We start from the raw sequence: 16,964 nt of genomic DNA, 5'->3' as shown, positions 1-16,964 counted from the left end.
GCCTTCTCTTGTGGAATTGTTACATCCTAAAGTGTGGAATTCCTACAGTGCTGCAACTTTAAGGGAAAGTTACCAGCTGAGAACAGTTTAAAAGAATACTGGTCACCACATACAGTGCCTTTGAAAAGCTTGCACATGAAGAAACTGGTGGGGTTTGTTGTTTTGTTATGAGATTTGTTTGGGGTTTTTTTTCCCCTCAGACAATGGCAAGCTTACTTCTAATTGTTTGACTTGCTGTGTGTTTCCTTCTTTGTCATGGCATTTTGAGTATCATGTCAAGAAACGCAGGATAAGACTGGAGTGATTGTAACAGTTCTAACATAGTCACAGATGCTCATGTTTTCTGGGCTAACTTTATTAATGAATTAAAAAACTAACTCAAACACAAACATGAAATTAGAATAGCTACAAAAGAAAGGAACAACAACAAAACCTCACAGCTTCTGAGAAAGACAAAGATTGAACTTTGCCAAAAGCAATCAGAAGGAACTGAAGATTGTTAGTGTCACTTGGCAAAGCCTGTGGGCCTTCTGGGAAGTGATCTATGGCTATCTGCTCACCCTTGTTACCATCCCAACCAGACACAGCTGTAGGACCTCTCCTGCAATACAACTGGCATCAATTGTGCAGGGTTTATTTGTAATTCTCCCTGATTTTTCTTTTTTTTCCCCTCATAGGATCATCCATTCAGCTTTGTAACCCTCAAATGCACAAGGAGGGGGGAAGGAGAGGGAGGTTGGGGGTGTCTAACCATGACATGGCTTCAAAATGCTGGGGAAACAGCATACTAGCACCCCCCAGTCCATTGAGTTTGCCTTATTTTATATCCATGAATGAACTGTAGACTTTCCCATTTTTTTTCCCCATCTATGTTCAAAAGTATTCTCATGTTATTCCAGAGCAGCCACATTTTCTAAAAAGTATTCCAGTTGCTTACTGATCTCTTATTGGAATCTCTCTCTGAGGACTGTTATCCTTGAAAAGTTCATGCCTGCAATGGCACATATGGGGACATCTTATTTTTCCAGATTAGAGGAGTGGCTGCAATATCCCTTTCATTCAAGTACATATTCACATATGAAGAAGCCAATTCCTGCTTTTTCATTTGGGTGTATTTTTGCAAGTAGCCCTTTTTGGAGGGGAAAAAAGGCTTCTACATCATCAAGTTTGAGACCTGTAGTAGTGCAGTAGAATGTGTATTTTTACTGGTGTACAGGAATTCCCTGTTTTAAACCAGAAAGTTTCTACACTGTTGTTGAACATTGAAACACACAGTGCTGTACAAACAGTTTTAAAACAATGTTTGTTAGGTCACTAGTTCTTTGCAACTGTGTGGGGTTTTCTTTTTGATTGGTTGGTTTTGGTTTTTAACTATCTGCTGCTTTTCAGAAGCACCAAGAAAATTACCAAGAATTTATTTCTGGTTTGGATTCACAAGGGCTTGAGAATGAATATTTCCAAGAACGTAAAGGTGCCCAGGATCTCAGTATAAAAACCACCCACCAAGTCACTATTGTTATGGGTTTTGCTTATTATTCTCCACAAGCCAGTCACCCACAATTCACTTACTTCATTTGGGTGATATGTTTAAAGGGAATTTTCATAGGCTGAATTAATAGGACACATCCCCCAGCATTTATTATTCAGCATGGCTTTTTCCTTTAGTTCTCCCAGCACTTCCCCAATGTTAAACAGGCCAGTGGGTGTAGCTGCAAGAGCTTTTCTCCAGCTGTGTGAGCATGCCTGGCCTGATAATTGTTCTATTTGAATCAGCATCAAGTACCGTCATGCATTTTGCATATCATATTAGATCTTTGGTAATCAAGTTGCTCCTGTTGCTGTTAAACTGTGTAGGTATAAGCAGAAGTCATGAGGTATCTCTTTGCAACTCCTCTCTCGGATGAGATCAGTTCCTCCTTTTTTTCCAGAACTGGATCTGAGAGCTTTTACCAGATACTAAACATGTTCTATGTTGATCTCCTTCATATTTACAAAATTACCCTTTTCAGTTATTTTTCCCTTGTAGTGGTATTTACATGAATTGTGTCAGTAAGCTTTTATTGTTGCTAATGTAAAAAAAATTGTTTACCTTACCTTTCAAAATCATCACAAAACAGTTTTCCAACATGCACATTAGAAGCAGAAGGATATCAATAAAGCTCACAGCAGTCCATCTCCTCACTGAATCTGTTTCTTTCTTACTGGTGTTGCCAAGCAGCTAGCAATTGAATTTTGGTTCTAGAAGCATGGTTCTCTTCCTCTGGTCATCTTCCCAACTGCCCACTGAGCTGTGAGGTTAAGAAGTACTATAGAAGCTCAAGCAGGGAACCCCTCTTTCAGAAAATAGATTGTTTTCAGCTTGGTGGTTAGTCATGGTGATAATACTGTTGTTATTGTTATTAAAGTAGGAATATTCTGATCTCTCTCTTTTGGGTCTTAGTTGTAAGCGGGACAGATAAACAATTGGAAAACACTGTCCTTACTTGTTTCCTTGACTGCCTTGTTCCCTGTGCGGGGTTATAAGTATTACTGTGACTTCCTAAAGGTGACTTCTTAGATCCATATATTCTCTGTGCAGCTTTTCTGTGGGCAAAGCATTTCTGCTGTTCTGTAATGAAAACTCTTCTGCCAAATCACAGATAGATTGTTAACCCTCTTGCTGCTTTTCCTTGTTTTGACGCTGAAAAATTTCAACTGCTTTTTTCAATAGATACTTTGCACTTACTCTGCTGACAAACATTATACCAACATTATATCTTCACAGGCTGTTTTTGAGAAAGCAGTATAGTACAGACTGATTAATTTTATCAAACAAAGAATATAAAGTTTTCTCCTTTTTTTTTTCTTTTTACAAGATAATACCAGTATTTAATAGTTGATTAAAATACACAATTCATAGTATCTTACCGAGACAGCTTCATGTCTGACATGATCACAGCAGTTCTGGCTTTTAGTATCTATGAATTCAGTTTTGGCTTTGTATCTAGTCTGAGGTCTGCTTATTTTTGTGAGTCTTCAGTTCATCAGTGGTGTAAGCTGTGAGTCAGTTCAAAACCTGAGCTTCCAGGAGTGCAGGAGTTTTGTTAGAACAGGACTCTCAGTGCAGTTTGGAATGGCACAAAGCAAGTAGAGATGATCTGGGATTAGCACTAAGTATTCAAGCTGATTCTGAGCCAAACTGCTAATGGAGAAATACTGGTTCAGCTCTGCATGTGTTCCAGCTTAATTTGGGTTTAGTGACAATGCTACTGTACATACTTAGAACAAGAATCTATATACTTCATACACTTGAGTTACCCCTCTCACTTAACAAATCAACCAACGTTGACCTTGGACTGTTTCTTACAGGCATACTAATTAATGATGGAATTGGTTTTTGTGGGTTTTTTTTTTTTTTATTGACTACTGCTGTTTACAAAAAATAGACACAAATTACTATTTGACTGAACATGAGAAAATTGAATAACAGGCAACTGTTTTCTCATAGTTAAAAGTCCTCTTGTAAGTGGATTTGGCCTCAGAATACCTTCTCCTCTTTTACTGAATTGCATTGTGGGGGCTTCTTGAGAAACTGCTTGAAGAGCTTTTGTGTTCTATTGCATCTCTGTGGCAATCTCTAACTAAACCATTCTAACAATATAGGACTGTATCAGAACTAAAGTCCAGTATCCTGCTTCAAAAAGCAGGCAATGACAAATATGTAGAGAACATTAATAATATAGTAAGCATATAGTGTTATTTTCCTAGCATAGTCTTCCAACAATTTGTGTCTTGAACCTTCAAAGACCTATGTGACACGTTTGCATTTTATAGCCTTAGATAAGTGTTTCCAAACCCTTCTGGCACACAGGGTACCCTGTTGTAAGTAGTTCCTTAGTTCAGCTGTGTGGTATAGAGAAGTACCTCTTTGTAACAGATCATCTATCTGCCTGTTCCAGCTGAAGCCAATAATGCTTGTGTTGCAATAGCTGGTGAAGGATCAATCCCCATGCCCCCTTTTCATGTTACTGCTGATTTTGCAGGTGTCCATCATTCCACCTCAGCTGTTCCTTTTCTAGGCTGAGGACTATTTATTTGCTTCTTTTGCAGAAGCTGCTTCATACCCATAGTCAACTCTGTTCTTTTTGCTGTCTTTCTGAGTGTGTGTATATATATATATATATATATGTATGTATATATATATATACTAGAGAATATATAGAATCATATCTCTGTATCTCATTTTCAAGAGTGGGGCATAAAATGCAATGGAGGGTGAGAGCTGCATGTGGTATTGGTGATGTGGATTTACCGTGCAGGTATTCTGTAGCATAGTATGTTTTTTATTTTGTTCTTTTTAGCAGTCATTACTAATATTTAGTTTACTTTTTAACTGCTATTGAAAAAGCAAGCTGATGTTTTCCTAGAGGCATTATGAACTTGTTCCTTTTAGTACCAAACAGTTCAAGTGCCCAAGGTGTATGTATTCTTGAGATTGTTTTTCCCCAGTGCATCACTTGACATCTATTTGAACTTATTCTCTCTCTGCACTCTGTGAAGTCCTTCAGTGATATTTTCTTTTTTTTTTTTTTTTCAGTCCAGCATCATAACTGTTAAGCAAATCTTTTGGTCTTGACAGTAAATGGCACCTTACTAAGTCCCTTTCCAGATCTTTCACAGTTGTGTTGAACAGAATAGATCTCAATGCAAGGAACAAAAGATGTCCTAGCTCAAGATCCCAGTGGGATTTGCTAGTTAAATTGTCTCACATTGAAAATTTACTTTTCACTCTTCATTTCCTAAACAACTGTCTGCATGTGACAGGACCTTCCTTTTAATCTAATGGCAACTTCATTTCAAGAGGTTCTAATAAGGGACACTCTCAAAAGCCTCTGGAAACCCTAGTAATTATATGAACTGAATCTCTGGTGTGGGTGTTTGACTTCATTAAATAGGGCTACTAGGTCTGCATGGCATGACTTTCTGTACAAAACCTGTGTCAATTCCTACCTGGTATGTCCTATTTATTTACATGTTCACTAACACTGGGGTTTGGTTGGGTGTGTGTTTTGGTGGTTTGCTTGGTGTTTTTTTTTTTTTTTCCACTTTGCTTCATAATTCATATTGGATTTACAGGTTTGCAGCTTTCTTCAATCTGTTAACGCCTGTCTTAAAAATTTGCATTGCAGTAGGCACCTGCCATATGAGGTTTGTAGCAAGAGACTTGCTATTGAAGCTAGTTCATGTCTGAATTATAACACCAAGGTAAAAAAAAAGTCCTGGAGACTTGTTAGTGTTAATGATTTGTTCTATAGCTTAACTTTCTGGTGTTCAGGTTGAAGCAGGACCTCCAATGTATCCTTTTGTCAAATAAAAATGGGGTTTGGCACAGAAATCTTCTCAAGTTCTTTTGCACTGAATTAGATGGGGAAAAAAACCCAACAAACCAAACCCCAAAATAGACTTTTCTGCAATGGTTGTATAGGCTCTGAGTAATCCCTTTAATGTTGATGTGTCTCATTGCCAGATTCTCTGGCATGCTTCCTTTTTCTCAGGTATTTGGAAAAAGTATTTACTAGCTTTCCTACTTGTAGCAAGCTGTTCCTAAGAGTATTTTTCAGCCTCTTCACTCTGTTTTTTTCACATGTAACCAGCAATAGTTTACGGTTCTGTTTTACCCTGTACTCCTCTCTTGGGCAGAGCTTCAACTATTTGAAGAATGCCAGTTTTTGTTGGTTTTTTTTTTTTTTTCTTCCTTTTTCTAGTAATTCCCATTGCCATGCTGTTGAGACATGCCACCTCTCTTTTCCAGGATGGGCTCTTTTTTGAAACCTCTCTGTACCCAGAATGTAGATTTTTAACCCTTTTTTCTTGTGACCCATCTTCTGAATAGTGATTATTTTAATTTCTGAAGTTCCAGTAGCCAGCCTGAGTGATACTAACCAACCATTTCTCACTGAGGGACAGTGGAGGCTTTTGCTTCGAACCTCTCCTGTTGTCTGTTTCCTGCTTGGGCTATTTTGTGATCAGGGAACACTCCTTGGGTTTTCACTGAGCCTGATGGGGAGTGTTAAGTGTCTGTTCAGCCGGTGCAGAGGAGCAGCTATCTCACAGGCAGGAATGCAGCTAATAACACTTCACAGTTAATCTGGCTGGGGGTTGAAACAGTCTCATGCGAGGTAGGTGTGGGCTGAGGTACTCAATGCCTTCCTTGTCTTGGTCTTCACTGACAAGTTGTCCCCAGGCCTTTGTGCCTGCAGGCAGGGATTACCAGTAGTGGAGGATGATTAAGTTGGCAGTTACTGAGAAAGTCTGACAGATACAGTCTGGGGGAACCAGACAGAATGACCCAAGTGTGCTGAGAGGGGTCATGGAGATCAGGGCAGATCCCTGATGACTGGGGAAGGGCTGAGGTTACACCCATCTAGAATAAAACTGGGGAGGATGACTGCAAGGCAGTCACCTTCAATTTGTTTTCTGAGGAAAACCATGGACTAAGTCTTCTTGAATGCCTTTTTCTGGCACAGGAAGGAGGTGTTTGGTAATAGCCAGCATAAATTAATCTAGGGTAAATCACATATGACCAACCTCATTGCTTTCTAGTGATGAGGTGACTAGCTCTGTGGATGAGGGAAGAGCAATGAATGTCATTTACCTTGATTTGTGCAAGGGTTTCGATGGTCTCTTACTGTACAGTTGTACCTAGCTTAGGACATCGTGGTGAGGAGAGATAGCATGGTGGTGAAGGGCTGGAGGGAGCACTTCCCTCAGGTGGAGAGGCTGAGGGACTGGCCTTCATCTTTCCTAACCTTTCTTTATTGAAGTGCCTAGTCAGGGCAAGAGACAGTTGTCTTAAACTGAAACATGGCGGGCTGCTACTTAGTAGAAGGGGTGTGAGGGCAATTAGTTTCTCCATCAGGCCAAATCTTTGCAGACTTTTTAAGATCCAGATGATGCCCTGAGAAAACTGGTATGAATTCAGTGCTGACTCTGTTCTGAGTAGGAGGCTGGACTGGAGCCTGAGAACCCTTCCAAAATGAATTTTTATATGCCAGCTTGTATATGCCATGTAATCCAAGAATTTCCATTCCTGGAGATTCTTCTTCAGAATTACCCTTGTGCTATGTACAGGGCCATGATTGTGTCCTCCTTTGTGCTTAGCGTCTGTGCATGTAAGGCAATATTCACCTAGGGCTAGTTCTTTTCCACTGACTTGTTATTTCTTGGTTGTCAGCAGCCGAAGTGGGCTACAGGGATAACAAATGATCTGCTACACGCAGACGGCTGCTTTTGCAGAGCAGGCAACTGCCTGGGAAGCAATGACATCAGATCTCTGGATTGCGGATACCCTGCAGCTAGGTCACTTGGTCTGTGCAAATGTGTATTCCCCAAACACCCTAATCCTCTCCCTTTTTACGGGGGTCTTTATTTTCTTCATCCTTGTGAAAGTGTGATGTGACTAGAGCCAGACTGCCCATTAACAGGAAGAGAATCAGTGCCTATGTATCACAGGGACAGTGTTTTCGTACGAAATACTTTCTAGCACTCAGAACAAAGAGGGGGCAGCTAATCTTTAAACAGTTCTGCTTGCCGGCTCTATTTCTGAAAAGCAAGTTTTCCAAAGTGCCGGTGGTTTTCCCGAAGCCGAAACAGTATGTCCACAAAAGAGGAAAAGGAGACCGGGAAGAGATGATGCATATTCACGTTGCTCTGCCGGAAAGCTTCCCTGCGCAAAGACAAAAGCGATTAGCAATTCGGCTGAGGAAAACCCGGCCTGCACCTCGGGGAGCTGTCTGCCCCCGGCAGCGCCCGGCTCCCGGCTCCCCCTTTTCGGGTCTCCCGGCCCGGAAGGACCGCACCTACTGGTACCCCCGAGCCGCCCGTAGGCCCGTCATCCGCAGGAGCCCCGCCCCGGTTCCCGCGGGCAGCTAGGGACAGCGAGGCCGCGCCCGCGCATCGCCGGGTGCAGGCTCCGCGCCAGGCCCCCGCGGCCGTGCGCAGGCGCTGCCGTGGCCGGTGCGCGACATGGCGGCGCTGCGCGTGCTGCGGCGGGCGGCGGGGTCTCGGCCGCTCTGCCTGTGCCGGGCCGCCTCGGGGGGCCGCCCGCCCTCCGTGCCTGAGCGCATCGAGGAGAAGCGCCGCGCCGCGCTGCTTGGCGGCGGCCAGGCCCGCATCGACGCCCAGCACAAGCGGGTGAGCCGCGGGCGGCGGGGAGAGTTGCACTCCGCCGCTGCACTCCCCCCTCCTGGCACGGCCGTTCCGCCGCCGGGCTCCGTAGCGGGGCGTCTCCGCTTCGCGACAGGCACGGGCGGGAGGGGATGGGTAGTCATAGCGGCCACCGATCCTACAGGGTAGGCAGGAGGCGGTGCTGTGCCGCGAGCGGGGCTCAAACGGCCTCCCGCGGTCAGAGGGTGAAAACGCTCGAGTCGTAGAATCACAGAATGGTTTGGGTTGGAAGGGGCTTAAGGTCATATCGTTACAATCCCCTGCCATGGGCAGGAACAGCTTCCACTAGCCCAGGTTGCCCAAGTCCTCGAAACCCGGGGCGGCTTTGCTTTTCAATTGCAGAGGCTTTTTTTTGCGGTGGAGCTTATACTGAAGGGGCATTAGAGATAGCATTGCCTGTTATTCGAGGCAGGATAAAAAATAATTTATCTCAGCTTTGTCACCGAGATTGACTATACTGTGTGTGTGTGAGGGGTACTGCCTAGCATGTGATGGCAAGTTCTAGGTTGCTTAATACTTTGCTGGGGTTGGAGGCATACTGTGCAGTGCAATGTCATCTTTTACACTGCTGTTGCAAATCTAAGCTGATCAAAGATGAGTGGAAACATGGCAGAGAAAAAGGCAGATGGGCAGGGTGAGAACAGCTGGATTTTTAGTCTTTTGTTTCTATTATTCAAATTTTAGGCAGTACTGAAGAGGGTGACAATGTCGTTTTCCTGTTTCTTTGTGTTGTTTCTTGCTGGGATGTCTTTTAATTTTAGTGTGAGGACCTAGTGGTACCATGATGGCTTGTAGGCATCGAGAACATGGGGATAGCTGTTTATGTGAAGGCTGCATGAATGATCAGTTTGTCTATTAGCAGTTTGCTTCCAGCGGCTATACAACATCTGAACATTCATAGGCTCACTGAGTTACATTTAGCATACTGACAGAATCACAGAATGGTTTGGATTGGAAGGGCTTTAAGATTGTCTACTTCTAGCCCCTTGCCATGGGCAGGGGTGCTTTGCGGTAGATCAGTACACAATTATTTCTGTGTCTTGGGGTGCCTCAAACATCTTATGTTTTATGTAAACTTAGGCTGAGAAAGTTGTGGCTGTTCAGGCTGGAGAAGAGAAGGCTGCGTGGAGACCTCATAGCAGCCTTCCAGTATCTGAAGGGGGCCTATAGGGATGCTGGGGAGGGACTCTTCATCAGGGACTGTAGTGACAGGACAAGCGGTAATGGGTTGAAACTTAAACAGGGGAAGTTTAGATTGGATATAAGGAGGAAATTCTTTCTTGTTAGGGTGGTGAGACACTGGAATCGGTTGCCCAGGGAGGTTGTGAGTGCTCCATCCCTGTTGGTGTTCAAGGCCAGGTTGGATGAAGCCTTGTGTTGGATGGTTTAGTGTGAGGTGTCCCTGCCCATGGCAGGGGGGTTAGAACTAGATGATCTTGAGGTCCTTTCCAACCCTAACCATTCTATGATTATGTGATTCTTAAACTAAATCTTTGGCTTATGTTAGTCTTTGCCACATTTGTTGATTTTCATGAACTTTCTGACTTAGTGGTCAGAAGTTTTATAGAGAACCCACGCTATGTTTTCATGTCATGTTGAGGTAGGGTTATACCATCCCTTAAAGAAGAAAACCCAGCTGCCCTGAGCTTTGTAGGCAGATGCTTACCTGGGCTGGACATATAATACATTTGTTTGGAAGGTTAAGATAAAAAGAACTTTGCAATCATTTATCCCTGCATGGCATCATTATTACTGAGCAAGGGACAATGCATGTCTGGTGAGTTGATAACTTTCTTGGATCTTACTCTACTTTTGCTCTTACCAGTGTCCAACAGAGAAAAAACCCAAAACAAAAGGATTTTGTCAGAATTTCCCTTTTTCTGTCATTTGCTGCAGTCAGATGTGGAGCATAGTGAATTGAGCCTTGAACTGTTGGTAAGGACTGGTTTAGCTGTGGAAGAGTTCCATGTTTAAGAATAGAACAAAGACCTTAATAGTGGCATTTAAATGTGTAGGCAAAAATAGCTGTGATGCTATTAGATCTTGTTGAAAAGACTCTGGTATGGTTTCCTTTATCTTGTGGTAGTGCTGCTCTAGTAGTCAGCCTTTTCAAAGTGTGGCTTGCATGATGTTTGTTTTTAATGGGCCAAATGTAGCAAATGAAGTGAGGCCATATTTGATTAAACTGTATCTGGTGGTGGTCAGTAAACTGAGCCAGAACCACCTCATGGCTGTAATAATTGTTGTTTGCTTTGTTTCAGGGAAAGCTGACAGCAAGGGAACGAATTCTTTTGCTGTTGGACCCCGACACTTTTGATGAATATGATATGTTTGTGGAACACAGATGTTCTGACTTTGGGATGGACTCTATTAAGAATAAGGTAATTTTAACTTCATATAACTTATTTCTTTGTCCTCTGTTCTTCAGCCATTTAGCCAGCCAGCTGGTTAACAGAAAATAGGCTGTTCTGTTCACATGTAATCTCTTTTAATTGTTTTATTTATTTTTTGTTTTCCAAATTTTCTTTTATTACTCTGAGTTTCCATTTAAGAGCTTACCTGGTCTACTTTTCCATTGTCTAAACTTGATACCTTTTTTTTTTTTTTAAGGTCAGATACCTCTAGGATATTGTCTTAATTTGTATTTTAAATAAATGCAGAGCTTTGATGTTAAAACTTTGTTAATCAAGATGGGTATGAAGAACAAACATGGGTAGATACTTCTGCCTCCCTGCAGGTGACATCCAAGTTATAGAATGAAATAACAGATCTAGCCAAACTAGAGAGTAATAAAATCCTTTAGGGCCTTAAAATCTGCTGTGTTAGGAATTTCAAACATTCATACTAGTCAGTTAGCAAGTATGAAAACTGCATAGCAAACTTCTGCAGTTTGCAGATATACAGCTGTGTATCATAAATTGAAATGGTGCATGAGGCTCATCACATAGAGGGAAAATTTACAGCTCCCTAAAGTCTCTCACTGTAACATTGACGCCTGATAAATTACTACATGGGAAAAGTATTTTGTTGTGATTTAGTACAGAAAGGACAATGAACATGCTGGGATGTGTGGGTGTGTCTGGTCAGTGTGAATCTTCCTGTAGCAAAAGGCCCTATTTGCTGTGGAGTGTTCTGGTTTGGTGTGTGGTGAGAACATGCTCTGTATGTGCTACTGCCCTATGCTGCATACAATGACTGCAAGTTCTGTTTATGCAGTTATTAAACTAGTTCATCAGTTTTCAGTCCTTCAAGTCTCAGGGCTGCATCCTATAGATGAGGGAGGATTCAGCAGGCTTCCACCATGAGCAGCTGGGGCATTGGGAACTGGAAAAGGTGAAGAATTTGGTGCTGGTTTAGTAGCCAGGAGTCTAATGGGACTTGGTGTTAGGAAGGATGTCGTGTTAGACCTTCTCTGCTCTCGGGGAGCGTAGGAGCAAACTTCTTTTCTTCTCTAAGTATTTTTTTCCCCTCTGTTCCCTAGCAAACTCAAATAACTGCAGTGTTGCCTCTCATCATGCTGCTCAGCACTGCATCCCACAATGACGATAACAAATGGCTGTTTCTGAAGAGATGAGGAGTGGCTGAGTCCTGAGAGTTGATAAGAGGGTTAATTTTTCCCTTGTCCTTCAGAATTCACCTTTCAGTGAGCTGCATACTGTGTTTACAGAGTAGGGTTTCACAACAGATGACCTAACTGTGGCCAGTGAGCTGGAATATTAGTTTAGCATTGAATTTCTCAGAGTTCCTGGAACTTTCTGAAGGTAGGGTAAGACTTGTACTTACACTCAGGCCACTCTGCAGGCTGCTTGGGCTTTTAGGATTCATCTGCATGAGACAGCATCTGAAACTACAGGTGTGTTTCCTGATCTTCTATGTGCTAATAACTATGGGTTGGTAGTGGTACTGTCTGTGCAGCCTGAGAGAGCTCCCCAGACTTGTATGACCTTCCTGAATACAGATCACCTTGAGCATAAATATTCTTTTAAATACTGAACAGTAAGAAACATCTAAATATTTGCAATTCCTTTGTGACAGACAGCCCATAATGTTCCTTCTCTACTGTTGTCTTGAAAGATTTCTGTGTACTTCCTTTACTGAAAAGTGAAACAAAGGTAAGAGATCATAAGATTCACAGGCTCCATTTCCTCTTCCAGCTCTTTCTTCTTCCCTCATTTACAGGATGGCAAATGGAACAGGTCAGGTCGAAGTGTTTTTGACCTTTCCAAGGTTGTTTTTTTTCCCCTGTATCAATACCTCAAGAAAGGTTTGTGTTCTGTGTCCATTCTGTAAAAACCATCAATTGGTTCTGCTGAAAGGTACATCCTGTCTCTAAGGACATGAATTTGCTTTAACTCCAGATGTGCTGAAATTCAAAAGGGAACTGCGAAGTTCAGTAATCTTAACACTAATACACAAATAATACTTGTAACACGTAAGGCCAGTCCTCTCTGAGAATCAGCCTTTACTTTGACTTGGTATTCAGTATAAGTTTGACAACATCCACTAAAACCCCCACAATGCTTTTATGTTTTTCTAATTATTACTTTTAATGAATTTATTTGGTTTTTTGATGCAGTACCCTGGAGACAGTGTGGTGACTGGCCGGGGACGGATTAATGGGAGACTGGCTTACGTTTTTAGTCAGGTATGGTTTTACTTGTGGTTTTTTTTTGGTTTGTTTGTTTCTGTTTTTTAATAACATGAACTCAAATATTGTGAATTTATTCCAAAGGATCAGCGTGGCCATGTAATAATGTACCTGTTTACCTTCTAGCAATAAGTGCAAGGTAGATGTAACATCCTGTGGGAGGAAGCAGGACACCTTCAAACAAGAAGAAAAAAAAGCATTTTAAAACTTTTGTTGAGTGTTAGAAGCAGTTGTTATGAAGGGGTGAAAATATGAAAGAATGCAAAGCCAGTGGGAATGTTTTGAAAAGACAAAGTGTTATTACTTCATTAGATATTGACATGCTGAGAGACTGGAGGAGTCCTCCAGAACCACAGTTTTGATAACCAAGAAGTGAATTAATGGGGAAGTCGGTGACTGAGCACTGTGTGCTTAAATCAACTTCAAGCTTTGACTGTCTCTCCGGTTGGATGTGTGTGGATGAGCTCCTGCAGGCATGTGGAGACGTGCAAGTGTCAGTGGAAGGCTTTGCAAGTTTTAAGAACTGTCTTCTGGGTTTCAGACTGCAGAATGGGGGCTGTTCGCCGGAGATGGCAACTGGAATTGCAATGAGTGGAATTCATGACAGAGGGCACTTGAGCAACCTTGAATTGTTTCTCAGGTTCAAACTCTGAATAGTTGAAGGGATTGTGATAGTATATAAATAGAAACATAAAGTATACTTTTAATGTTAAGATATGCTTTTTATGTTTCAATAAAAATATTTTAGAGGAATCATCATAGGTAAGATATTTGCTTTGGTTCATCTTAACACTGTGAAAGAGAGGCTTTCTTTCAGATCATTGGTAACTGCTGCTCTGTTCTGGGCCACAAAGTAGCCTTTGTTCAATTTGCTGTCATGGCCAAAGTGATTGTTTCTGTGTGACCTTGGAGAAAGTCATACACCCTGCTTTTTTTTTTTTCTTGGATATGTAGTTCTTCCAAGGAAGGGCAGTGTTATGTGGGCCTGAACATAAGATGAGAACTGAACACAGACCTGAATTTGAGACGAACACAAGTAGAGGGCAGTTTTTATATTAAAAGAATTTAAATGTGCCCCTTCATGATACACCTCTCATATTTATATTTCAAGACCTTTTTCCCCTTCCAAATTGAGATGCCACTGAAGATGTTCCTTTCTTTTCGGATAAACCGCTACTTGTAGTCATCCACACAGTTTCTAGAGTTTATCTGAGAGTAAGACTTGGTGGGAATACATCAGAGAAACTCACCACAAGTTGGCTTTGGGCTCTGTTGGTGCCAGTAGGTGTCAATGTCCCCTTTTCCTTCTGGGTCAGTCCTAGGGCGTCATATTGCTTGTTAAAGATCTTAACTGCTCATGCTTAGGGGTAGCACCAATAATCAAGTTTTGGCTGACATAGTTCCTATAGCACTCCTAAAAGAATTATCAACTCTTGAAGCATAACTCATGAGTACAGAACAATGGCCTATATTTTCAGGTTTTTACTTCAGCCTGTTTGTGGGCATGTCTTGCCACTGCCCCTTGCAGTGAGACCCTCCTCACAGGTGAAACTTCCCCAGACTATTCCACTATTGATAATGTTGGCAAAAAAGGAATATAGGTTTCTGTAGAAAGAGAGAATGTTTCTGTAGGGAGAAAAGAAGGGAGGGAGCAGAACTAAGTTTGTGATTTCAACATGGAATCCACTGGCAAATACATCTAATAGATCCTTTTCCTTGTAAGGAGGTTTGAATAGAGCAGGATTGATCTGCAGGCTGCACTGAAAGATTCCAGTTGTTTTGGAACAGCATACCAAATACAGAGTGTTGTAGGATTGTACTAGATTGACTTGCAATGATTTTACTTAAATGATTTTTTCCCCTAATCTGAAAACCTGTTTTCCCTCCAGGATTTTACTGTATTTGGAGGCAGTTTATCTGGAGCTCATGCCCAGAAGATCTGCAAGGTAATATTTCACAGGTGAAAATAAACCAGAAAAATTGTCAGTGTCCTTTTCTCAATCTGTTGTCTTAATGACTTTGGAGAAACTAATTTGTGACTGACTTCAGTGGACTCTGGCATGTGTCTTGGCAACCTGAAAATACCTGCCCCCTCATGGCAGTTCAGATGTGAAAGCACAGGTGAGCAGAGAGGTACCCTTTGGAAACCTTTCACGTGTAAGAGAGCTTTTCCAAGTAATACCTTGTTTAACCAAAGCTGCCCTTTCTACTGTGCTGTAAAAGACAAGAGAGACTTGCTAAATACAAATACGAATTAACTAGCCATTGTCTGCTGGAGAAATGTGAAATGCTATGTGGAAGTGTATGGTATTTGTAAAAAACAAATGTAACAAACAATCTGAAGAGAAACACCTTTACAACTTGGATGTCACCTTGATACTCAGAGCTTCTGTTATCAGGCACTTGTGGTCATTTATTCTCATTTGTCTGCTTGTTTCATTGGAAAAGCTGGTGTTTGGATCCCAAGGGGAGGAAAAGAACTTTTTCACGCGTGAGTGTTCAGTGCTGTGGACTGGTGAAAACTTCCTGGATTTTCTTGCTAATGAATCAGAAACAAGGTTTTTGATGCCCAAGGTGTTTTCTCTTGATGGAAATAAGTACCTTTTATGGCATAGGCTCCTCAGCAGTGAGGAGGTATAAAACTAAAAACACAAAGACTTTGGGCTCAATAATAACAACTTGGCTTTACTAAGACTTGATATTGGGAAAGACTTGATATTGGGAAAGATTTGATATTGGGAAAGACTTGATGCTACTGTTTTACACTGGAGCTTTGGGAAGGGCTGTAATGGTACTGAAATGGTAGGATGCTTCCTGACGGTTCTTTTGTCTCTTTTTTTTTCTAAAAAACCCAGGGAGAGCGCAAATAGCAGAACCAGAGAAAAATGTGAGTCCTTCCTAGCTGGTACTGGTTTTGGTTGGCATCAGTGTCAGTGGTAGGCTCTGAAGTTCAAAGGCCCTGGATGCATCAGTTGCTTTGGGGCTCACAGTCTTTGAGGCTGCAGCCTATGCAGTGCAGAGTTGAGAAGAGACTGGCAGGGTGCTGTGGTATCTGTATTGCTTCTCTGAGTTCTTACTGGGCTCAATTCTGGGAAGCAAAAATCTGTTAGGAGAGATGATCTTGGCTCCTGCAAACCTTATCAGTGGCATAAGGGTTGTGAAATGTTGTGGAACATGGAAGTGAAATTGTTCTCCATCATCTGGGCTTTCCTGGAGATGTGCCCTATTGGTGATTATCATTTGCCACTTGGGAGTTTTTCCTGGAGCTGCAGAGGGGTAGTAGAATTTGGCATCTTCAGGCAGGCTCGGTAGGTCTGGGCTACAGATTTCCAGTTGCTTTTGCGGAAGAGCTTTGTGGTCTTTCAGACCATGTTAAACGCTTATAATGGTTTCCCTGAAGCAGCAGAGACTTTGTGTGGCTCTTTTGAGAGTAATAGGTGCTTGCCTGTAGTAGGGAACGCTTTAAAGCCTATATACATATGGGCTTCTATGATGTTGTGTTTCAAGGCAATTGTTGAGTCTGTGAGACGAAGAAAAGTGTTTTTGAGAATCAGTTCTGAAATGTTCCCTACAAATACTAGTATGTCAAGTAAATATCTGGTCTCAAATATATGAACACATTTTTAGTAGTCTAAATGTGCATTTTGATGTGTGATTTAGGAAGAACTTCAGTGTCTGGAAAAGCCTTGAAATAAATAATTAATCCATGTGTAATTCCCTGGAAAACAGCAAAGTTGTGTCAGCGAACTTGTCACTAACCTGTTGTAATAGGATAATAGGCCTTCTAGGAAGAAGCAATAACTGTGACTCAACTGGTCTTTAATAAGGCATTCGCTAATGCCTTGTGTAACATTCACTTAAGCAAAGGAGGGCACTCATGGCTCACAAAGCCTCTCTTTACAATCCACACAGATGTTTTCTAAATGTGGATTTGTATTTAAACGGTAAAGTCATTCTGTGTGTCTGCCACTGGGATGTTTCACTTTATAAATGAACGTATAGGCACAAAGCATGAAGAACCCCTGTTTTGCATTGAATGACTGCAGGGAGGAACAAAGCCACTCTAGAACAAGAGAGAGACAGTTATCACCGATTGATGCTGGAATGTTGG

General features: G+C 41.9%; 1 protein-coding gene across 2 annotated transcripts in view; it reads left to right on the top strand.

The window, feature by feature from the left end:
* The window catches only part of PCCB (propionyl-CoA carboxylase subunit beta), a 34,895-nt gene that overhangs the window by 1,305 nt on the left and 16,626 nt on the right, over positions 1 to 16,964 (top strand). The window contains exons 1-4 of one of the 2 annotated variants that reach the window (XM_065675115.1): positions 7,978 to 8,172; positions 10,467 to 10,586; positions 12,782 to 12,850; positions 14,743 to 14,799. In XM_065675115.1, coding sequence (XP_065531187.1) covers positions 8,005 to 8,172; positions 10,467 to 10,586; positions 12,782 to 12,850; positions 14,743 to 14,799 — 414 coding nt within the window. In that variant the 5' untranslated portion in view covers positions 7,978 to 8,004. Of the gene's footprint in view, positions 1 to 7,977; positions 8,173 to 10,466; positions 10,587 to 12,781; positions 12,851 to 14,742; positions 14,800 to 16,964 lie in introns of those variants that run through there. The other variant, XM_065675116.1, reaches the window with a different exon arrangement.

This window comes from Lathamus discolor, chromosome 3 (assembly GCF_037157495.1).
Source record: "Lathamus discolor isolate bLatDis1 chromosome 3, bLatDis1.hap1, whole genome shotgun sequence".
NCBI lineage: Eukaryota > Metazoa > Chordata > Aves > Psittaciformes > Psittacidae > Lathamus > Lathamus discolor.
The sequence above is the reverse complement of the archived record's forward strand: the minus strand, read 5'-3'. Positions and strand labels throughout refer to the sequence as shown.